The following is a 24,980-nucleotide window of genomic DNA, read 5'->3' as shown; positions in this document are numbered from 1 at the left end:
AGATTACTTTCCAGCATTTTAGTTTGCAGACAAAGGAAAGATCAAATTCAATGTAGGTTTTACTTACCTAAGATGTCATCATTCTGAAAGAGTACACTAAAAATTATGGAGTATTATTGGATTTCTTTTTGTTTGTTTTTGTTTTATTAAGATATAATTGACATATGTAACTGTAAGTTTAAGCTGTACAGCTTAGTGGTTTGATTTACATATATCGTGAAATGATTGCACAATAAGTTTACGTACTATCCATAATCTTATACAGATTCAATAAAAAGCAAAAGCAAAAACAGAATTTTTTTTCCTTATGATGAGAACTCTTAGGATCAACTCTCTTAACTAGCATATATAGTTACACCATACAGTAGTGTTAACTAGAGTCATCATGTTGTATATTAAGTCCCTAGTACTTTTTATCTTATAACTAGAAGTTTGTATCTTTTAACCATGTTTCTGCAATTCCCCTCCCTCTACCTCATCCCCATGATTTGTACTTTTCTTCTGTTGAAGCATAGTTGACATACAGCATTTTATTAGTTTTAGGTATATAACAAGGTGATTCAACAAGTTTACAGGTTATGCTATCTATGTTTACCCATAAGCGTAGCTACCGTCTGTCACCATACAATGCTGTTAAAATACCATTGACTATATTCCCTACGCTGTACCTTTTACTCCTGTGACAAATTCATTCCAGAACTGGAAGCCTGGAGCTCTCACTCCTCTTCATCTGTTTTGCCACCTTCTCATCAGCCCTTTTTCTTCTGGCAACCATATGTTTGTTTTATTTATAAGTCTGCTTCTGCTTTTTTGTTTGCTTGTTTGATTTCTTATATTGCACATATGAGTGAAATCATATGGTATTTCTGATTGACTTATTCCACTTAGCATAATATCCTTCAGGTCTGTTCATGTTGTCACAAATGACAAGATCCCAACCCTTTTGTATGACTGCATAATATCCCATTGTATGTAAAAGCCACTGCTCCTTTATCCATTCATCTATGGATGGACACTTGGGTTCCTTCCATGTCTTGGCTATTGTAAATAACGCTGTAATACACATAAGGATGCATATATCTTTTCAAATTACTGTTTTTATTTTCTTTGGGTAAATGCTGATTGGTGGTATTTTAATTTATTTTTAATGTGACAAAAACTAAAATTGTTATCATGACTTTTAAAAACTGTACGGTAGGTTTATTCTCTCATATTTAGGTATATTTACGGAACAGAGAAATTCAACCCACTTTCACTAGTCTACCTGTTGCCAGCACTGTCTAATATGGTAGCCCTTAGCCCAGTGTACCTATTTAATTTAAATTTAAATTAGTTGGCAAGTAAATAAGATAAAAATTCAATTTGTCAGCCACACCAATCAAATTTCATGTGCTTAACAGCCATATGTGGTTAATGGTACCATATTCAACAGTACATATATAGCATATTTCTGTCATTGCAGAAGATTTTACTGGAGATAATTGATGTAGACAGATCTTGATTTTACTGCTTTGAAAGACCCTAAAGTTTGGAATTAGATATCCTGTCTTCAACTCTTGACTCTCCAGATTGCTACATGATGATCAGAGGTTTACTTTACTCTCTTATTTTCCACCCTCTTGTCTCTAAAATAGAATCGTGGGGTCACATCAGACCACTGTGTTTAAGTGTTCTTGGCACACAGTCAGGGATGCTATTATTACTATTTCTTCAGAGAGGTTGCTCTGCTTCTAGGATATCACTCTCAAAAACGTGTGCTTCAAACCCTATTCCTTATGATTGCTTGTTTGGGGTTTTTGCCAATGTCCAAACAGATGAAATCCAGAGAATGTTCTTACAGATACTTTGCTGACCTCAGTGTCTTGTCAGGGAAGGTATCCCACTGCCTGTCCTCACTTTATGCATATTTTATGTTCTTTGTAGATTTGTAACCCAGTCTATTTCTATTTGCTGCCAGTTTGTATATGCATAAAAAATAAAAAAATAATAATAATTATAATTCTATCCTAAGACAAGCATAGTTGGAAGGTTAACTCTGAAAATCATGAAATGTCTGACAATACCAGACAATTATTTTTACTCTTGATTGTCTGTGCTACTTTCTGTGACTATTAATACGGATATTGGAAATTTGATTATATGAGACAAATTGTTTTTAAGCCTGATAAATTTCTGAAAATTGAACTAGTATTAAAAAGTGGGAAAGCCAAATTGCTAGAGTGATTTTTTTGCCTTTTTTTGTAATTAATGTATTAGTTTTGAATATTCCATTTTAATAGGTAAAGGGAAACAAAGGATGTAACAATACCCTTTCCATTATCTAAGCTACATGTGTTTGAAAATAAAACAAACTGGAGCAGAGGCAGTAATTAAACATGTACCTAAAATATATTTGCTAATAATTGAACCTTGAAACTAGAATTAAAAGTATCTATTAAAACAAACTTTTTAGGTTTTTGTTTCAAGAAATGGAGTGTCTAGATTGAAGTATAATGAAAATCATGTGTTTGAGAAATGTGATCATAGTAGGCAATGCTCAACTTGACTAATGATAACTATTTTTGTGGTTAAAACTTAGAAGAATGTTTATACTATGTAAGAAGGTGTGCAAACACACTCTAAAATCATCATAAGACATAAATGCTTTCAAAGTACAAGATAATTTTCCTAATAACACTAATATACTCTAATTAAAATGCTTATTTTTTCACTTTATTTTGTGCTTTGTTCATTGTGGTATGCATTATAGATCTATATTTGTGTGTGGACATAAATGGTGTGTGTGTATGTATACATTTGCTTCACTTTTTATTAAAAGGTTTTATTTTTTTATTCATAAAAGACACAGAGAGAGGCAGAGACATAGGCAGAGGGAGAAGCAGTCTCCCTGCAGGGAGCCCGATGTGGGACTCGATCCTAGGACCCTGTCATCACACTATGAGCCAAAGGCAGACACTCAACCACCGAGCCACTCAGGGGCCCTCACTTGCTTCACTTTTATAAGAAAATATTCAAAAAAGCAAAACCTTGGGCAAGTCAGTGAACCTGCTTATTGAGTGTCAATTAATTTCATTTTCTTTAAAACTAAAATTGACCACTTGAGGCAAAAGTTTTGCTTAGCTTTGTGTTTGGTCACAATTCTAAAAAGTTTCATCAAAGATAGGATGGATTAAAATGGCCTTCCTTAGTGGAACATAGAACATTGAGCCTCTTCATCAGAGGCTACTACTGCTAAAGAGGAATGTAGAGTTCCATTGAGTATCTTCTTGAAAAGCTATAGTCAAGAAATGGGGCTTTCAATTTCTTGTTTGCCACTTGTGTTGTTTCCTGTGTTTTCCACATAAAACTTAGTGCAGTCTGCTTGAACAAAAAAGAACTTTTCTAGAACAATGGAGGGGATAAGTAGTGGAAAAGATTTCCAGCCAGATTTCAGGAAAGGAAAAAAAAAATATATATAAATGGTAGAGTAGGGTAGAAAATGTCTCTATGAAGACAGGTTAAGGCCCCAGGCTTTCAGAAAATTAAATGAAAATATGAAGAAACATTTTCACCACATGAGAGAAAGTGAGCTGATTTTGGGGACAAGAGTAGGAACAGGAACAAACCTGGGAGATTTTTCCCCAGTTCAACACTGCAAGATTTAATCAAATCCCGCTCTGTGAAATTTTTTGATATGACCTATTTGAGAAAAAGGTCTTTGGCCATTTTTTCCCTTGGTGCACCCTATACATCCTTGCAAAAATTCTATATTTTATCACTTAATATGGAACCAAAACGGACACCTTGTCTGGATTTGAGGAAGAGTTGATTAGTTCTTCAATGTGTGTTGCCATATAAGCCCATGATTTTAAAGAAATATATAGTTTAAATTCTTTTAAATACAAAACTGTGATGTGGATATGATCCAGCTTTTAGTTTACAACATGTCATGAACAGAAAATGAAAAATGCTTACTCATTTTATCAAACAAAAATCATTTTAGTATGATAATACGCTTTTTCAAAAAGGTGTGGCTAAATATAAATTATATTTGTATGCTTCTGTTCAATATGTATATTACTTACAAGAAAGGCAAACAGAAAATTCTGTGGTCCTCACAGTCTCCAAACTGTTTATATTCAATATTATGAAAGCTGATAAAGGAATACCATACACTTTAGTTTTATACAAACAAATGATCATGAGGTGTTCTAAATCAGTGAAAATATATAATGTGGTTGGCATTCTTTCAAATGAATGTCATAACATGTTCTTTTCCCTCTTTCTTGTTTTGTTCTGAGGTTTTGTATAAGAGTTAAATCAAGCTGATTAAATCATTTCAGTACCATAAGGGGGAGGAAAGGAGAGAAGAGAGGATTAGCTCATCAGGCAGGATGAGTTAGGTCATAGTTTATCCGATCATAATTCAAGTGCTGTGTTTTCCAAGTCTGGAAGTTATGGTCATGTCAAAGGTCAGCGCCAGAATGTCTTTTACCATGAGTCAAAACTGCTTATTCCTGCAGCTGGCCAAGCTTTAGTTGGTTAGGTAGAATTGGTTATATATATACATATATATATATATATTTTTTTTTAAACTCAGAATTGTCTTCAATTCTCTGCCTTCTTTTGTTTTTAAAAATATCTATATTAGTTTGTACTAGATAGTGACATTTTTGTTAAGAAAAATCAATTTATAATTACATCCCTTTTTTAATAGTTATAAACAGAAGTAGAATTAATGTGAAGCATAGAGCTGTATTTGAAATAAGTACAACTCTGGTTAAAAAAACGGGGGGTGGGGGGGGAGGAACGCTGGGTGGCTCAGCGGTTTAGCGCCGCCTTCAGCCCAGGGCATGATCCTGGAGGCCCGATTCGAGTCCCATGTCGGGCTCCCTGCAGGGAGCCTGCTTCTCCCTCTGCCTGTGTCTCTGCCTCTCTCTCTCTATCTATCTCTCTCTCTCATGAATAAATAAATAAAATCTTAAAAACAAAAAACAAAACAAAACAAAAAACTGAAAGATGTAAAGCAGTGTTTTTCAAAATGAGGGTTGTGACCCAATAAGGAGTGGTGAATTCAGTTGAGAGGCTCTTTGACAGAATTTTAAGAATGAAATAGAAGAAAAGAGAATAGGTTAACATAGAAAATACAGTTTGGGGCCTGGTATGGAACCTACTAATGTTGAGAGACAGAGGAGAGGGGGTGGGAGGGAGGGAAGATAAAAGGATTCTGCTGGATTAACTTAATTGTTTTTCTTACTCTTGATCTTGAACAAAAATTGTGTGTAATCCATTAGTGTAAAATAAAAAGGATGGATTTAGGAGCTGTGGAACTCTAAGACTGGAAAATGGGAATATTGCAATCTACCTCACATAATTAATGGGAATTAAGTGAGATGATCCATTTTAAGCTTCCAGCCCGGTGCCTGCCACATATTTGACACTCAATAAATGGTACCTTTGATTACTACCACTGCGAACAATGAAAGTAATTTCACAATCCATTAAATTATATGCTGGCTATCTTGATACGGCTGGAGGAGATGCCAGGTATTCCATCAGTTATTCATCAAAGGACATAGACAAGAGCGAGAGATGTGGCTTACATAGAGGCATGCTATGGACTGATAGGCTTGTAGAACTCTATTTGGTTGGGATTATTCCCTCCATTCTAGTTACTCCCGGGTGATTAGGAATCTAGCAGCCACTTCAGCCCGTTAGCCATTTCACCCAAACATCTCCTGTTGCCAAATGAATCTTAAAGGATAATCGGGGTTTGCCTTCAAGTTTTGTCAGGTACACAGGCTTCTCTGTTAGATGGAATTAACCATGTATTGTAAACGAGTTTCAGTTCCATCAGTATCTGGCCGGATAATCTACAATCATCAGAGTTCTCTACACTTGTCTTGGAATAAGCACAGTGAATGGGTTTCAGAAATAAAGTTATGACCATATTAAAACTAAAGTATAGTCATATGTTCTTACCTTTCTAAGTAAATGCTTCTCATGTTCAAGCAGATTTTTGTTTATGTTCTCTTTTTTACTCATGGGCAGATTTCTTGATGGGAAAAAGGATATATTTTTTTATTCGTGGTGCCTGCAAATATTTGACATAAATATATGCTTTTATGAATGAATGACTCCTGATTATCAACATATAAATCATATTGTGACAGACTCAAATCTCTTCTTCACTGTTTCATTAAAGGCCAATTTTTAAATATCTTCTTAGCTGATTTATAGTTGTTACTTCCTAAAGCAGAGAAAGGTGGAAGAGGAAAGTGGTTTTTCATGCATTCAAATCTGTCTACCAACTCACCCTGGACAAAAGGATTCTGACCCTAACACACTCTTATAGGCAGGCAGAGCAATCTCCATGTCCCTGAATACCCAAAAATTCTGAATTATTTACACTAATCATAGAATATGTCTGACTCTGCTATCCTAGAGTATATACTAGTTCCAGAGAATTCAGTTATTATATACCTAAAATATATATAGCTCCCTACATGGTCTATGTGTTACCTTATTTTCTTAGTTGTCTTTTTCTTTGAAAACACTGTAGATATTTTTAAGAATATAAAAGCAAATTTTTCTTCCAGGTCTGAGAATGAATAAAGGTGCCATCACCCCTCCCCGTACTTCTCCTGCAAATACGTGTTCCCCAGAAGTAATCCATCTGAAGGACATTGTCTGTTATCTGTCTCTCCTTGAAAGAGGAAGACCTGAGGATAAACTCGAGTGTATGTGTTTCTTTATTTAGTTTACTTATCATGACAGGGGGCTGGGAAGGGACTAGATATTGATGAATTAAAACTGTATCTACTATAGTTGTCTAAATTTCCATTAAATAAAGTGACTTTGTTTACAAAATAAAAATTCCTTCAATTGGAAATCAGACACATGATATTATGAATCTATCCATTTCAGGTTTCATTCAAGTTCTGTTTGACTATGGAGTGGTTTTTGAGCATGTTGGTCTGTCAAATGATTTTTTCTTGACTGGTAACACAATGATATTGGAAACTATTTGAGTTGTTTTGAGTTGAACATTTGAGTTGTCTTGAAAAACGCTTTATTTCTAGTATATGAGCAGGTTGTCCCCTTAGTTAACAAGAGGGTTCACTGTATGCACACACACGTGAGTCTCTATTGGAAATCTTCCTTGAAAACTTTAACACTAATGCTTTCTTTGCCAAGGATAAATGACTTCTCACATGCCAAAACGAGTTTCATGTATAGGAGGTGACTCTGGATATTATAAATAAACAATAGCTCTGTGTTTTTTCAATATAGCAGGTACTTCAAATAAGAATTTCTATCTAGTCAAAAGGAAATAATTGCTGTCTTTAATAAAGTATAGTGTCTGAGCTCTCTCTGGTGGCAAGCTATACTCATTGCAATGCAGGAAAATATTTCTCAAATATTTACTCTAAGCCTGAACATTTAATAATCTCATCTGTCTCCAAAGCCCCTGCTAACCATAGAGCTGGTGGCTTGTTCAATAATCTGATTAACTTGATTATATTGGATGTCATTAAAATGAATTAAAAATCTTGCTATTGAAATGATAGTGGAGATAGTAAATCCTAAATCTGATATTTTCAAGCAAAAGTGGAACACTGTGAAATCTCAGAATTATGATTTGAAAGCATATTTAGTTAAATCTAATAGCAACATGTTTATCATATTCCTCTTAATAATAAAGAATTTGCTATGACTAAGTCATACCTATGTAAGTTATGAATAAACCTTTTAACATCATTCTTAAAATACATATTTATTATTCTTAAATGTTGAATATTTGCACTTCAAGATTTATTTGTATTCCTAAGGACATACAGAAATCTCTCTCGTTCCAAAATAAATATTAATTTTCAGGGAATTTGTATTGAAGCGACAGCCAAGGAGAACGTTTGTTCAGGTGTTATCAGGTCCATGTTTGGGATGATTTTAAAAATACAAAGGCACTTTTTTTTTCCATGTCTGAGACCGAATGAAGGCATGTCTTCTTTGACATGCTCTTTATTTTGCAGTTTAATTATTTTTATGTCAACTGTGTTTTATTTTTAAGGTAGGATTCCTAAGAGGCATGCATTTAAGTTTTCAGTTTATGAGTCAATAACCTTTGTCCACAACTGCAGGCAGAATATTAACCCACAAATCATTTAAAAAAACTTGATGAGGGGCACCTGGGTGGCTCAGTTGTTGAGCGTCTGCCTTCGACCCAGGGCGTGATCCTGGGGTCCCGGGATCAAGTCCCACATCGGGCTACCTGCGAGGAGCCTGCTTCTCCCTCTGCCTATGCCTCTGCCTCTCTGTGTGTGTGTCTCAAATAAATAAAAAAATAAATAAATAAATAAAAATAAAAAATAATAAATAAATAAATAAATAAATAAATAAATCTATCTTTAAAACAAACAAACAAACCAAAAAACACTTGATTAAACCCGATGTGCCACTTATATTTCTTCATTGTTTTCAACCCCTTTCCCTCTGCTCTGTCTTTAAAGTTTCCAGCTCCTTTTCAAGCCTGCATCAGATCCATGCATGTTTGCCCGTTTCCTTAACTGTTGCTTCAGACTCTTGTCATAGGTAGAATTATTAGGGCCTGGCACCATCACTATGATTTTCATCAGAGTCTTCGAAGTAGATGAATGTCAGCTTTAGAACACATGAAGACTGTGCCTCTGTCCCTGCTCTGCTCTAGTTTTCATCTCTCCTGTCCTCCGATTTGGAGGCACTTAAACTGATCTTTAATTCTCTAGAGGGTTTTTTTTTTTTTTGTCTGTTTTTTAAATGGCTTTTTTACCTGGCTTTTTTCTGCGTCAGTAAAATCAGAATCCATTCTTCTCACCCGCTCTCTTGTCAATGAACCGGACACTGTTCCTCTTATACAATAAAACATTTACAAACTCTGAACATCAAAGAATTCTTCTAGAGTCCTAGATTTTTATATTTTAAACCTTAAATTCATTTTCAGTAATACTTTAAAGAATTTTAATGTTTGTGGTTAATTTAATATATGCCTATTTCCGAAAGGGTTGTGACTTATTAAACCCAATATAAACCAGAGGAAAGAAAAAATAGGATAAAGTAATTAAAATTAACACAGAAATAAATATAAGCAAGTGCCTAATGTAATTAACTTTGGCTGGCGAACGCTAAATTTGGATCTTAATTTCTAGGTACCTAAATAGAAAAGAATGCTTGCACATTGGCTTAGGCAGAAGTTCTTAAACTTTATCATATATAAGATCACTTGCAGGGCTTATGAACACACAGCTTATTCTGGTCCCCAAATAGGCAATTCTGCAAGCCTAGAGGGAGGCCCTTAGAATTTTCATTTATAACAGGTTTCCAAGTAATGCTAATGTTGCTGCTCCAGGGACCACATTTTGAGGAGCACTGGTTTCTGTCATTCCTCTGTTCCATGAAAACAGACACACACACAATTTCTGTGAAAGGACGATTGTTTCTCAGAATTGCTGAATTTGGTAGGTTCTTTTACCTGGGTTATTCAGTAAAATAATGGTATTGTTGTAAATATTTATAAAAGGAATACTTTTCCCCCCAAAATAATGTCTTGTAAATCAATTCGTCACTTAACTGTCACCTCTCCTCTTCCCACTTGTCTTTTCTGCCAGGCATTTACACAATGTTTAGAATAAAGATCTTTTTTTTTTTTTTTTTCAATGAAAAGAAACAAACAAAAGCTCTTGAACTTTCCACTGATAGTATGCCGTTTCTTCACATTACTTTGCTTCCTCCAATCATACTTTCTCACTGAGAACGTTGCTTCTGTTGAGGCCCTATCAAGTAGGTGGTGTTTATTCACCTGCTGCCATGGAACCTCATAGAGTGTTTAGGCATGTGTGCATGCACATGCGTGTTTTTGTGTGTATGTGTTGAGGTTGTGGAGGATTCCATTTTTTCTCTGTCCTTGTTGGTGTCAGTTACCAACTATCCTGATGCATGGATGAGAACACTCTACCAAGGCTGACTTGCCCTCTTCACATTACACCTGCTATAATACTTTGTTGAGAGCCATTCAGTAGCTCTCTTTTTTTACTTTCCTTGCAATCCTCAAATTCTGTGACCTCACTCCCATTTTATTTTAGCCACCCACTTCTGCTACAATACCCCATGCCTTGTAATTTCCATAGACTGCCTTCATTCTAAAATCTTAAACTCTGATGTTTTACTTTGACCACAGACTATGGTCACTTAACTTTTCCCTCTCTTACTTTTAATTTAAATATAGCATAGGCAGTACTTAAGAGCCTAGACTCTTGGTTTCACTAATTGAATGCATCCTCGCTTTGATACTTATGAGGAACTGGGACACATTAAAAACAAACAAGCAAACTCTGTAGGCTTCAGTTTCTCCAACAGTAAAATGGGAATCATAGTAATATCTATCTCATATGTTTACTATGAAGATTAAATAAAGCAATATATTCGCTCACATAAATTCCTTCACATTTACTAATTCATATAAATGATTTTTCAGTGAAATATAAATAAGTATTCTTGTCTCTTAACCATTTCCCTTCCTCCTGAATTTGCCTGGTGCTATTTTGACCCTCATCCTTCCAACTGTAGACTGACCCTATAATCCATGATGCCAATCATTCTTTGACACTTTAGTTTTAGGCACCCAGTTTCTTTGCTTGTATGCCAAGGTGGCAGAGCTTTAGTAAAATAAGATAATTCTGTGGGTGGTAGAATGCTCAAGACCTCAGCTGGCCCACAGTGCCTTCAGTATTTCTGTAGTCGTCAACTTCTTCTAGGTAAAAGTTAATCCAGATGCTTCATTTTTCCAACACCTACCTATTAATCATCATCTCTTTCATTAGGTGTGAATTCTTCTAACTTCCTTTCAAATTACCTAAAACTTGTCAATTTCCAGACATGTTCTTTCCTCTTTGTCTTCTGACTCAGGGTGAATGCAATCTCTTTGATAGTTCCCTGTTGAATAAGACATAAACTGGAGCCCTTAACTTGACCCCCATCTACTTTGCCAATCTTGCATTTGGCTTTGACCTGCACACATAACCATGGGCAGTGTCCCCATCACATGGATCTACTTGTCAATCATCAGACAAACCCCGAACTTTTCAATCTTTATACCTTTGCTTCTAATGTCCTTTTGCTGGGGGTGTTCTTTCTCAGTATATATCAGGCCCAGTCCAGTATACACTTGAGGCCCAGCTCATGTCATGAATCCTCTTGCAACCTCCTAATCAAATTCATTTTACATTTTCTTACACCCTTGCACTGTGTCTAACTTCCCACCCTAGCACCTACCACGTGTGTGTATATTTCAATAGACAGATGTTCAGTAAATGATACTTAAATAGAATTGTATTGAAATCAATGGGTGCTTGAGAAGAGAAAAATAATGTGAATTATTTAAGGCATGAAATAATACTAAATTAATTTATACTGTGACTTTTTTAAAAAGTTTTTATTTATTTTTTTGAGAGACAGATAGAAAGAGAACAAGGCGGGAGGAAGGGCAGAGAGAGAGGGAGAAGCAGACTCCCTGCTGAGTAGGGAGCCTACTGACACAAAGCAGGATCACAGGACCCTGGGATCATGACCTGAGCTGAAGACAGACACTTAAACAACTGAGCCATCCAGGCCCCTAAACTGTGACTTTACAATATATACTGTTCACATTCGGATTGGTGTTTATAAGTTATTAGTGACTTAAAAAGAATAATTTTTGTTAGCTTACATTTAATGAAAATGTATCACTAGAGAAATAGATTGGAAAATAACCCAAAAATAGATAATTGACTCACAGATAATGAAGACTAATCTTTATGTTAAAGTTACTGTTATGTATAGTATTAATTGTAGAACCGTTAGGTTTAACACTGAAGAAATCCTAAAGATCAGGTCGTCAGTCACCCTATAGTGTCAATGAAAAAACTAAAGCCCAGAGAGACTGGTTATTAATTATAGCATTAGGTTAGCTGGCTATGACTAATACCTGAGATTTCTGCTTTACTGTATAAGTGCCCTTTTTATTTTGAAAAGCTTCCTGTCCTTATCTTTATTATCATTTCTCTGAAGGAAACAAAGGAGAAAATATTGCTTCATTACATTAGATGTCACAAACTCAAGCAGCTAATTTTTTTCACCTCTGCCCAGAATACTTATTCGATTGGTCTTAAAGTATATAAAAAATTGTGAATTAAAAAATTCCAGCTTAAATGCCTTTAAAAATACACTTTTTAATGTTTAATAGCAAAGTCAATATTAATATCTTTATTGTCAGTAATATATTATGCCAAGTATAAAAACACCAGAGTGTATTTAGTAGGATATTCAAGGAGAAAATAGACAGATTGAAAACTTACAAATCTTTTGGAAGAGAAGAAGTTCTAGATATAAAGAATGAACCTTATATTGCATAATATGCCTTTGCCCTGATCTTTTAACCAAATTCATGTGTGGGTGCATAATTGTTCCAATATAAAGGGAAATTACATGAATATAAAAATAGAAAAAAAGTGGGTTAAACTAGCTTGGAACTTTAAAAAAGGTACCCACATTTGGAAGCTATCATGTTGACAGAGTAATTTTAATATTGAGCTTAAAATATTTTTGCACCTAAAAATCTATATCCTTGTAACTTTAGTTTTAAGAATAAGAACTATTTGTTCAATGTTTCATTTGGCCTTGGAGCCTAACTTCACTTTGAAATTCTCAGAAGAAATAATCTTATAATAATATTTGAAGATAGGTATTTTCCATGGTGCTGATAACTTTTTTCTTTATTTCATTAGTTTCTTTATTTCTTTTTTTTTTTTTTTTTAGTTTCTTTATTTCTATTTAATTAATCAATTTCCAAATCCTCCACCATAAATTCTGGTTTAGTAATTTATGCCTTTCCTTTGTTCTTTTCTTTTCGTTTTTATTTTCTCATTTATTTTACTTGTTCTGTCTTCCCGGAACCATTATTTGTGGATGTTGACACTTCAAGACAGGAATTTGAATTATTTTGTCTTTCTTTTTTTTATGAAGGTTTTATTTATTTATTCATGAGAGACAGAGAGAGAGAGAGAGAGAGAGACATAGGCAGAGACATGGGCAGAGGGAGAAGCAGGATCCCTGCAAGGAGCTTGATGTGGGGCTCGATCCTGGGGCCTGGGATCATGACCTGATCCAAAGGCAGACACTCAACCGCTGAGCCACCCAGGCATCCCTTTTTCTTTATTTTCTTATTTTCCAACTTATCTTCTCCTGTATCTTTTTTGTTTGTTTGTTTATATCTGGGACATCTTCAACAACTGTGATAATTTTTTGTTTTACTTTTTCTATTATGCTTTTATCTTCACAGAGGATTCATTTTGTTCTCAGCGTGATTCTGATGTGCTCCTCTTCTTGTTTTGGGGATTGCAACTTTCCTCTTACAGGATTTTTTTCTTCCTCTCTGCTGTGTTGCTGTTGTTTTTCCCCAAATGAGTTGTTTTGAAAGGACTCCTTGGTTGGTGTGGAGTTGTAGGTGGGTGTATGGGTGAGGGTTAAGTGGGGCTCCCTGGAGATAAGGAAGAGTGGACTTTTACTCTCAATATTCAATATTTAGACTTTCACAGAATACCTTGTTTTTGGTATAGTACCCCTGCCTTCAAAAGTCCTGGGCATCCTGAGCTCAGCATCCCTTGGTTTGAGTGCTGTTGAGCCCAGGCATCCAGTCTTCTGCTGGGGTAGGGAGCTGGCAAACTGTGAGCTGTAAGGTGTGAAGAGTGGTATTGGAGGGTCTGTCTTCTTTCTGTGAAGAATATCACTTCGTTTTCCATTTCATCACCCTTTCTGGGCAAGTCTTTGCTATTTCATTACCAGCTTACGGTTTCTAATCAGTCATCATTTGTTTCCCAGTTTCTTAAACTTGATGGTTTTTTCCTCTCACATTTTTTTTTTTGTGCTTGTTGATTTAGGCCGATCCTGTACCTTACTATAATGACATTTCAATGAAAAGCCAAGGTGGATCGGCATGTTCAATACTTCCTATTTTGCATGACTCCACTACAGTTTTAAAATAGGAAAATAGACCTATCTCTGAAAATCAAAATCCTAGAATTTCTCTTTCTTATTCAGGACCAAAGAAAACTTTTATTCTTGATTTTGACTTGGTCAGATTTAGAGTACATTATATTTAGTGTTCAATATATGGACTTCTACTTCAGATAATAACAAAGTGTTTTCAGACCAACATCCCTACTGGAACAACTAGAAAGTTTGGACATAGTATTTTTTTTAAGTGTTTGAAAACTTCAGGGAATTGTCAAGGCATATTGTATATGTGAGTCAAATTTCTGAGAGAGGAGAGCCTGGACTTTGCCACTATTTCTAAATAATTAAAGCTGGGAAGCTAAGTGGTTTGAGGAGCTGGTCTTGAGGGGGAAAAATACAAACAAACTTGAATTCCAGGCCCTTTTTCTAATAGAATATGATGGTCTCTGTGGTTTAAATTTTTATTTTATTGGTGATGTTGAGCACTTTATTCTGACTCCCCATTCCTGTATCTTCACTTTTTGAAATATCTATTCCATTTTTTTTTGCCTTTTCTATTTGGGTGGTTTTTCATTTTATTACTGAGTTACAGAGTTTATTCATAGATTCAAGAAATAAGCCCTTTGTCAGATACATGTGTTCTGGAAAGTTCTCAAGTCTGTGGCTGGCTTATTTTTTTCTTTTTCTTTTAATTCTTTTCTTTCACTTATTTATGTATTTATTTTTTGATGAGTTGAAGTTCCAACCCTGATGAAGCTTAATTTACCTTTTTCTTTTAAAAATCATTTATGGTTCATGTTGGCTTATCTTAAGGTTGCCAAGATATTTTCCTATATTTTCTTCTAGAACTCTTATAGTTTAATGTTAAAGTTTAAACTTAAAGTTTAACTTAAGTTTAACTTAAATTTAGTTTAAACTTAAAATTTATTTTGACCTAATCTTTATGTTTGATGTGAAACAAGTGCCAATGTTGAGTGCACAGTATCACTAGGGGGTCAGAAAATCAGTGTAGTTTTAGTTAATTTTATTTTTAGTAAAGCTATTGTTTTTTATTTTTATTCTATTTTTTAGAGAGGGATGTGTGGCAGAGGGAGAGGGGAGAGAAAATCTTAAGCAGACTCCATGCCCAGCATGGAGTTTGATGGGGGGGCTTGATCTCACAACCTGGAGATCCTGACCTGAGCCGAAGTCAAGAATCAGAAGCTTGATCCACTGAGCCCCCTAGGGGCCCCCCAGGTTATTATTTTTTAAATCATATTGAGAAAATCTGAGAATCATCAGGAGAGTCAGAGAACCAGATCTGGAGGATGCTTCTCTAGAATCAGTGATGAAATTAAGTACAAACTTGGACTGGGGAAAACCCCCCTGCTGCCTCTCTGTGTATGAGCAGAACACTTCATTGCCAACACCTGTGACACAACCAGGACCCTGGTTGCTCTCTCTCTGATCACTGTTACTACTGCTACTCACATGAATTTTTGTAGCCTCTTTTTTTCTTGGGTCACTAGCAGCTGATTGATCAATTGGGTTTTTCTTCTGATTAATGGGGCCTGGGTTATGTGCAAACTCTACCTTCAAGTCAGGCTAGTAAAAAAGGGTTTCTGGTGTTTCATCTGTCACTGTATTTTGTAAAGTGTGGCTTTAAGAGCATAGGAGGAAGCTTCAGATGCTGCCAAAAGTGAATGGCACATACCCCCACACAGAGTCCACTAGTGTGTATGTCTTTGAGCTCATGTTTCCAAGAAGGTTTACCAATAGGGTTTCCATATATCTAATCATCTAAAAATGGTTTAGCAGTCATTTATTACAATGAGAAGTTATAGAGTCACCAGTGCCCCTCATTCTACAATACAGTTAGACTTTTTTAAAGTACTTGCCTTGTTCCTGGTACTGAATCCATTCTTTGAGTGATGTGTGAATTCTTGTCGCTTATAAAGTGATTTTTACTATTCTGCTTTACTAGAAAATCTTGAAGTGCTTACTTAGTACCCATGTTCTGATAGTTTTCTTGTTTTTTTTTTTCATGAATTTTTGTTATTTATTGGGTATATGAGAAATGGTAATCATTATGGTTTGCAAATGAAGATATTTATGTCATTAGCCAGCATAACATTATGTCCCTTAATTTGATAGGTACACATTTTCCCCTTACATTTTAACATCTTTAAAGTCTTCTTGCATTTTACAATAAATAGAACATGATGATTAGATTGTAAGCATTTTTTTCCTATTAATTGTATGCAGACTCGCTATGGCATCTTATAAATAAATAGTCATATCTTAGACTGGTGAGATATAATAATTATTTTTAAATACAAAGATAATAATTAGTTAACAGATATATGATCAGGGTTATTGCATAATTATTCCTCCTTGTTATCAATGTCTTTATTTTATATTCCAGACCCCAGACATCAAGATTCTCCCAGAAATTATACAAACCCAACAAAAACTCTCACTTCCACTCCTCTGTTTTAACAGCTGTGTCATTCTTCTGTTTATCTTAAAATGGCACCTGCAGCCTCTTCTGTAGTCTCCTGGTGGTGTGTGAATTTATGAGGGAATCCTCAGGCTAGTGAGGCCCTCCATCCTCCTGCTTTCCTGTGCTCACTATGACAGAGGCAACACTCTTCTTTTTCTTCCTTCTTTAGTTCAAAGAGTGGTTACCTTATGAATGTACACCTCAGATTGCAACAAGTACACCCTTATAACCATGATAATAATGCATTTTATGTCTTGCTGTCCTCTATCAGGAAAATCCCCTTATTTTGCACAAATCCTTTCCTATGCTGCTTAGGGATCAATCAAAACAATGGCTCATATTTGTGTAGTGATCTACAGCTTTGGATATGCATTTGTGTGTATCACCTCCCTTAACTTTCCCAAGTGTGTCCTATGACAGGTTTTACAGATAAGAAAATCATTTTACAGATAAGATAGTGTTCAGCTACGCTCATGTACTAGTGGATAACAGATTCCAAATTTGGTTCCCAGACCTCTGAATCAGTTTGTTTTTTCTTACTCTCTGCCCTTACATATCCAGACTCTGAATATTTAAAATTCCTTCTCTTCTTTTATTCTTGAGTTGTCATTTAAAGATCTTATAATTAAAAAATAGAGCAATAATACCTATTTTCATTTTCTAGATATATAACATTGATAGACATATATATTTAATATTTTTATTAACTAATTTATCCTCAAATTAACTTGAGAAATGATCCTATAAATCAATTTCTCCAAATAGGAGAGGATTGGATGTTTGCTGTCAACACAATAGAAATTGTAAAGAATATGTCTTATACTAACATTATTCTTACTCGCCTCTAATTTTTTTTTCAACAATTCTTTTATTTCTAGTTATGTTTCGTCTCTATGATACAGATGGGAATGGCTTCCTGGACAGCTCGGTAATTTTTCTCTTCAAATTTTCTGTGAAAATTTCAAAGGAGTTTGTTCTGAAAAATGCAATGAATAAATTTATAGCTATTACCACAGAAGACAGACTTAATATAATGTCCATGCACTCACACAGCATTTTGCTCATCTGACTCTTTGAAAGAGTGAGCTGAAAAAAAAAAAAAAACTGTTAGGATTACAGTTGTCCTATTGAATAATTTTACTAGAAAAAAAAGTGATTTTTTTAATGCATGGAAAGATAAAAAAGACTCCAACCTTGTTTGAATAATACATGAGAAAGTTGAGACCATTGATCTAGAAAGAAAAAAAAAATCTGAGGTTTGATACTAAGAAAAATAACCAGAATACCAGTAAAATTGAAAGGAATTATAAAAATCTATTTATTCTATTTAATCATTTTATCATTTTCCACATTTTAAAAGTCTTTTAGTCATTTATGCTGTTAAAGTATATATATTTACAAATTGCTTTAACAAACTCCACTTTTTAAAATGTCTCATCCAATTTAAATGCAACTTGTACTCTTTATCATTTTAGTCATAAAAAGCAATAGAAAAATACCATCTCCATGTGATTTAAATGAAAGGAATAATTAAATATTTATTGTATTTGTAATATACACAAATCATTGATAGTTTTCAGAGGAGTACTTAGATTCTTAGTTTTACTGCACAAATCACTGCTTCAAATATAAATCCATTTCAGTTTCCATCCAATTATGTATTTTATATTTGTTAATGACATCTTTTTCATATTATTGACTTTTCTATAAAGGAAATAGAATAAAACTAAAAAAAATAGTAGTCAGGTTATGGAAATTTTGAAGTACACAGGTACATTAAATAACACATTTTGATATTTTTAAATTGATTAAAGTGAAGATTACTTCTGATAATGAGTGCGTTTCCCTTCCCATCGAATATACCTCCCTCGTCAGAAGCCAAACAGAATTCTATAAGCAAAGCGATGAAGTCAGATACATATTTATGTAACACTGAGTAGGATAATGGCACATTAGCTTCTCCAGAGAGAGAGAAAAATATATAATTCCTACTTTAGGAAATGGCCACCAATCTAAATTGATACTGTGATTGTGGAATTCCTTATGTTTAAGTCTCTTCAATTTTTCAAATGCTATCATTTTTAAGTGCCTTGTAGTGTCCGGTTATCCATTTAGGAATATTAGGCTACATGATATTGCTCATTTTCTGGTGGCATTTCACAGCTAAGAGTTTAGACTTTCTATATATTTCCATATGCTTATTGTAGCACTTCTGACTATACTGATGCAAATTATATTTAAATGCAAATTTGTTTTATTTAATGTTTCTTTTTAATTAAATTAAAAGGATGTTTCTTTATTAGGCTTTTAGCCATGGGTTGACAACTGATTGGAAAATTCAGTCAAATGCTTTTTTGGTCTCTGGCCATTTTTTGTTATTATTGTTAACATATAGTATATTGCAATATTGAAAACTATGCCCCTAATATTAAACAATAAGTTGGGCATAAATAAATTTATTTAGGATCAAACTAATCTGTTATGTAATTAAAAGCCTGAATTTCATTTCTATGTTTTTTTTCCAGACAACTTACCACTCCAGTATATTTCCTTCACTATCAGGTTGAAATTGCACATTCTGATGTCATTTATCTTGGAAATTTAAAGGTGTAACCCTTTACATATTGGAGGCAAAACAAAGGAAAATTGGCATTTTGAAAATTGACCACTATGTGTAATAATACTAGTTAATGTTTATTGATCCCTTGCAGTATACCAAGCAGTATAAGTGTATTTCATATTATAGTTTTTTTACTCTGTAGCAACTCTACGGACTAGGTAAGATTGGAATAGTCATTTTACTGATGAGAAAGCGGAGTCTTAGGTTAAATGACTTATTTAATGTCACATTCTTACATAATAGTCGACTAAAAGAGTTTCCATTCATAAAAACATGTCCAGGGACTTTCACTACTCCAAACCACCAAGGCATAAACAGGCAAGAAAAAGAGTAACACACACACACAATTCTAACCTACAATTCCAGGTATTTTAGTTTAAAAATTTTCTTAACTGTTATAAGTAAACATATTTATATTCATATTTTTTTCTGGGGCAATCTGTTTATGTAAGCACTATTCCCATGATTACATTTTTTTCACCCGTTTCTCAGATGGATCCATTGTCCCTCAGAAGAAAACCTCTTTTTACGATATTTCCTTCCTCACTCTATGAATATTAACTATATGTATTAATTTAGAGGTTTGAGTAGAATAATTTTTTATTAATATGCTCTCAAACCTTATTCTTTTATACTTTTTGTATTTTAAGTTATTATACTGTAAGACACCACTTTTAATTATGTCAGGGATTATATTTTAAATTACTATCTTGTACAAAAGTATGTTTAATCTTTTCTGGAGATAGGGGAAAACTAAAGTATTAAATAAATAGGTATGAGCAAATGTCTTAATTTATTTAGTCAAGGCATATGTATTAACTAATCATTCTTCAAAGAGTTGACACTTGAGCACACTAATATGAAAATTCCAACTAAAATTCTATTTCCTCATAAAATAAACTCTACATGTACTTACCCTCCAAACCTTGACCCTGAACACGCCTCTAGCAGAGCAAATTATACCAATTAATGGCTAGAACAGTCAATATACGTTTTCACTGTGTCAGAATAAAAATAAACCTCTCAGTTACCCTCAAACACTTCCTTCCATCCTTCCACACCTGTTTCCAAACCAAAGGGTCAGGACACTCAGTGACTTAAACATCACATCTTGTGAAAATATGCCTGCTTCTACTTTCATCAGATGTTTATTTCCAAAGACAGATTTTCTTCTTTAAAGAAATCTTCTACTGAAAGAAAATCTTTTTTTTGTGTAGTTGCGCCCTCTCCTGGTGAAAATTTCTAGACAAAATACAAAATAAATTTATATTCAAGTGCTTCTTTCATGTAGAGTTAATCAGACTGTTAAAAGGATATATTATATATATGAATTAATTTATATATATAAATTCTATATAATATATTAATAAATCTTGTAACTTTTAGTTTTTTAGCTACATGTTAAAACAATTCTTACAAGTCAAAGTTTGAAAGACTTACAAAGACCCTGTATCCATTCTCTCTTTCTCTCACCCTCCCTCTTCTCTCTCTTTCTCCTCTCCAGGAGCTAGAAAATATCATCAGTCAGATGATGCATGTGGCAGAGTACCTGGAGTGGGATGTCACTGAACTTAATCCAGTAGGTATATGGATATTTTAACTGTTGGCTATATTCTAGAAGGCCCTTTCATATTTTCTTTTATGACCCTAAGTGACTATTTACATTCAATAGCGAAAGTGTCTTCTGAACAAGAAAAGATATATGTGGTGTTCTTAGCAGTAACTTTGGCTTTTCTTTTTCATGGAAATTTATTTGAATGGTGGTCTCACATATCTTTAGGTAACAAAAGCTGCTGATGGATACTGCCAAGGTTATGCCATGCAATAAACTAGTTAGAATTAATATATGTTATTCATGATCTTCTATGATTTTCCTTTTATGGAAATAGCTAAAGATTCATTCTATAGGAAGATGAAGTCAATTAAGAAGATGATGACAGTTTAGTGGGTACAGTACACTGTGTTGGTTCCTATATTTGTGTTATTCAGTGCTTGCAACTCTCTGAGACATAGACTACTGTTTTGTTTATTTTACAGATAGAGAAATTGGGCCTCCAGAATGTTAAAGTAACTTCCCGATAGCTCTTCAGCTAAAGATAGAGCTAGAAAATTGTAATAATTTGTTTGAAGAAATAGTATCCAAGAGGCTTATAAAAACATAAAAAAAAACTTCTTATTTTTAATAGATTTATTCCAGAGGTACAACATTATTCAAATGTATATTAAAAGATGCTTGGTTAGGAGAAACTTTGACTTTAGTTACAAGTAATATTTTGGGGAGAGTTGGTAAGTACATTATTGACTACTTTATTCTTGAAACCAACCAAGTTGAGTAAATTGTAAATGAATTAAGCAAATAGAAATTACTTATATTTACATTTTATATGAATTTTAAAAGCCTTATAACAGCATGACAGTGGCATGACTGTATGATAAGAGAACTGTGATAGCATTTCCTTTGCTTTGGAAACTAGTGCCAATAAAGTACAACAAACATATGCAATATTGTGCCGAAGGGAGGAACACCATTCTTACGGGATTGGGGTTTTCCAAGTTTTAATTCAACTGGTTTTGCTTTTGAGGGGATGTGGAAATAGATATCCTGTGTGCATAATGCAGATATTGCTCACAGAGTTGTTGTTTATCTATGAAATAATAAAGTAGTGGTAACATGTATTTCATTCTAAGAATACCGCTTGAATCATCTTAATACTATTTTCACTGAAATCAAGGGGCTTCTTTTAAGTTCTGTTATCCTTTAAGGTTATGTTCATCCAAAACAGCTTTTTCCACCTACTCACCCTAATACCTGTGAATATTGTCCAACTTAGGCAAGTCTCTTGTCTTCCTGGAGGGATGGAGGAAGTAAGATGTTTTTCTATCACTTTTCAAAACAGAAGGGGGCACCAGCGCTTCCCCACGAAAAATACCAGGGGACTCTCGCTTGAGAAAATAGGGGATTTGGATGATTTGAAGAAGGGAACAGTTGTTGGCTAGGCAGTCGAATTATGACAAGTACTTACGGGAAAATACAAATCATAAATTACATAGCATTATTTGTCACTTGTGGCACACACTGATAAATCTGCCACTTCTATGAGTAGTATAAATTGTAGAAAGTGAAGATAAAAAGACTTACCTTGGGCAGTATGTTTGCTTTCATAGCGACTGCCTCATCCTGCCTAAGGCCCATTTTAAACCAGTGTGTACCTTTGTACATGTTGTTAGAGACCTGATCAATTTGCATATGTGAATAAAGATAATTGAACATTTAAGGTCCATGGCAGTCAATAGGGAAGATTGAGATGTCCTTGGAAGAGATCTTTAAAAAAACAAACCCAAGCTCTTACATTAGATTTATTGGGTACCAAATGAAAGCATCAACCATCTGAAACAATGCTCTGTGTTTTCATTTTCGTTTATTCATTTCTACTAGTTCATCAGAACGTGTTCAAGGGGCAGGACATTTTAACAAGAACTTTAAAAAAAAGATTTTATTTATTTATATGACAGAGAGCACAGCAGGGGGAGCAGCAGAGGGAGAAGGTGAAGTTGGCTCCCCGCTGAGCAGGGAGCCCAATGTGGGACTCCATCCCAGAACCCTGAGATCATGACCCCAGCTGAAGGCCAGATGGTAACTAACTGAGCCATCCAGACAGCCCTTTAACAAGATCCTATACCAGTTTTCCAAATTTTAAATAATTTCTCATTTTTCATTTTGGGAATAATAAAATATTTCAGTACCACTTTGTTCCAAAAAGTCTCTTCCTTTTCATTACCTATATTTAAATTTGTATGAAGGAAAATAACCTGATTTTCAAATACTTCATGAAGAAAGACACCAACCTACTAAGTTCAGGAGTTTTTAAGCAAACAGCACTTCTGTCAACATGTCAAGTATTCCATTTATTGCACCTTTCACATTTTTGTCTTACTGTTCTTTGTATTTCTTTTTTTCCCTGAATTTATTAAAATCTCTGTATTAGATAAGGGTGGTGAAATACTTTCTTTATAGGGGCTGTACCATGTTTCCATTTTGGTGCTGTTGAATGGAAGCATTTCACCTTCCCAGCAACCAAGGGTAATATGTTCACAACTCACATATAGTTTCTGCTACTATAACATTAACAACATCTATATGACACTTACCTTACATATTAGTTACTCTTTGAAGACATTTACAGTATATTAACACGTTTAAGCCTCATGACAATCCCTTGGATTCGATACGGATATTACCGCTATCAAACTGAGAGACAAATGTATTACTAAGGAATACTGTGGAGAACATTTTGGGGCACTTTGTACAAGTCCTCTTTAGAAAAGAAATCTAATCAAAAATGACTTGATGGTTTAACTTCTTGGCTTTATTAAGTTCTGATAGGCAATTAAAAGCAACTTAATTTCCTCACCCCTTACCACTTAGCAAAGAATCATTTCAGCTCTTTGGCATGAAGTTAATTTGTTCAGACATTATCTGGCATATATATGAATTTAAAAAAATCTAGAAAAAGCAATTAAAGACCACTTTCACCCTTAAAGTATACCTTCTCATTTTAGCTGTACCATTCAGTGAGAAAGTATTAAAAAGTTAAGCAATTATTTCTAAAAGTTGAATAGTATAAGAAGTCAGGTTCTAGAAATCATTACGAAGCCACTATATACTCAGTTATTGGATTGACACTGTACCAGGTTACCTAGATATTTATTTGTATACCATGCTTAGCTGCCAGTTTGTTGTAACCAATTACATTAAATGCTTTATTCTCTCATATGAAATTTATTTTATTGATTCATTGCAAGTTTTTCCTCATCTTCTCTACTCTAGATCCTCCATGAAATGATGGAAGAAATTGACTATGATCATGACGGAACAGTTTCTCTGGAGGAATGGATCCAAGGAGGAATGACAACAATTCCACTTCTTGTCCTGCTAGGCTTGGAAAATGTAAGCATTTACACAAAGAGGGTGGCCTGGTGGTAAGTCAGTGGGGTTCTCTATTACACATTTTGATCATAAATTGATCTGGCCATTTTCTGTCATTAAGCATGTAGTGAGTGCCTGGACCTTTTAATAAGCATGCCACAATGCGAGTTCATAAGTCATGTAGTAATATTTGCCACAAACACATTGATTCATTTTAGGCATTACCTTTTTATTTAATACATAATTTCTCTATTTAAAGTTAGGATCTAGTTAAAAAAATTGACCTTCTCATTATTTTACTTATTGTAAGAAACTCCCTAATATTATTGTATTCTGTGCCTCTTGTGGTACTTCATCTCATTCCATAATCACCCTCCCCATGAAAAAAAATCTGTTTTATTGATAACCAGTACTTGGAGAAGCCGATTATATATTGAGGTATTTGAGAATATATATATATATACTATATATAAATGACACATAATTTTTTCTTACATATCAAGTCAGCTAGCCTTACATTCTAGCTTGTCAAGAGTTTTCTTGTATCAGTGCCTCCAGTGGTAATTAAATAGTGGTTTGGGGAAAAGAAATTAACCTAAGTTTAGAATATATATGAGTGACTTTGAAACCAAATCTTCAGACGCCTGGGTGGCTCAACAGTTGAGCGTCTGCCTTCAGTTCAGGGCGTGATCCTGGAGTTCTGGGATCGAGTCCCGCATTGGGCTTCCTGCATGGAGTCTGCTTCTCCATCTGCCTGTGTCTCTGCCACTCTCTCTGTGTCTCTCATGAATAAACAAAATAAAATTAAATAAAATTAAATAAAATAAAAAGAAACCAAATCTTGCTGCTCAGCCTTGATGTAAATTTCAGTAATTGTTAATTTCAAACTCAGTGAGTCACTACTGAATTTTTGTATTTAGCCTTAATGAACAAGAATTAACCATAAC

General features: G+C 34.2%; 1 protein-coding gene across 8 annotated transcripts in view; it reads left to right on the top strand.

Moving 5' to 3' along the window:
- DGKB (diacylglycerol kinase beta) overlaps positions 1-24,980 on the top strand; it is a 695,350-nt gene that overhangs the window by 173,555 nt on the left and 496,815 nt on the right. For all 8 annotated transcript variants that reach the window (XM_025464249.3, XM_025464247.3, XM_025464246.3 and 5 more), the window contains 4 exons: positions 6,579-6,719; positions 17,365-17,414; positions 20,611-20,685; positions 23,935-24,054. In XM_025464249.3, coding sequence (XP_025320034.1) covers positions 6,579-6,719; positions 17,365-17,414; positions 20,611-20,685; positions 23,935-24,054 — 386 coding nt within the window. The remainder of the gene's footprint in view (positions 1-6,578; positions 6,720-17,364; positions 17,415-20,610; positions 20,686-23,934; positions 24,055-24,980) is intronic.

Source organism: Canis lupus, chromosome 14 (assembly GCF_003254725.2).
Source record: "Canis lupus dingo isolate Sandy chromosome 14, ASM325472v2, whole genome shotgun sequence".
NCBI lineage: Eukaryota > Metazoa > Chordata > Mammalia > Carnivora > Canidae > Canis > Canis lupus.
The sequence above is the reverse complement of the archived record's forward strand: the minus strand, read 5'-3'. Positions and strand labels throughout refer to the sequence as shown.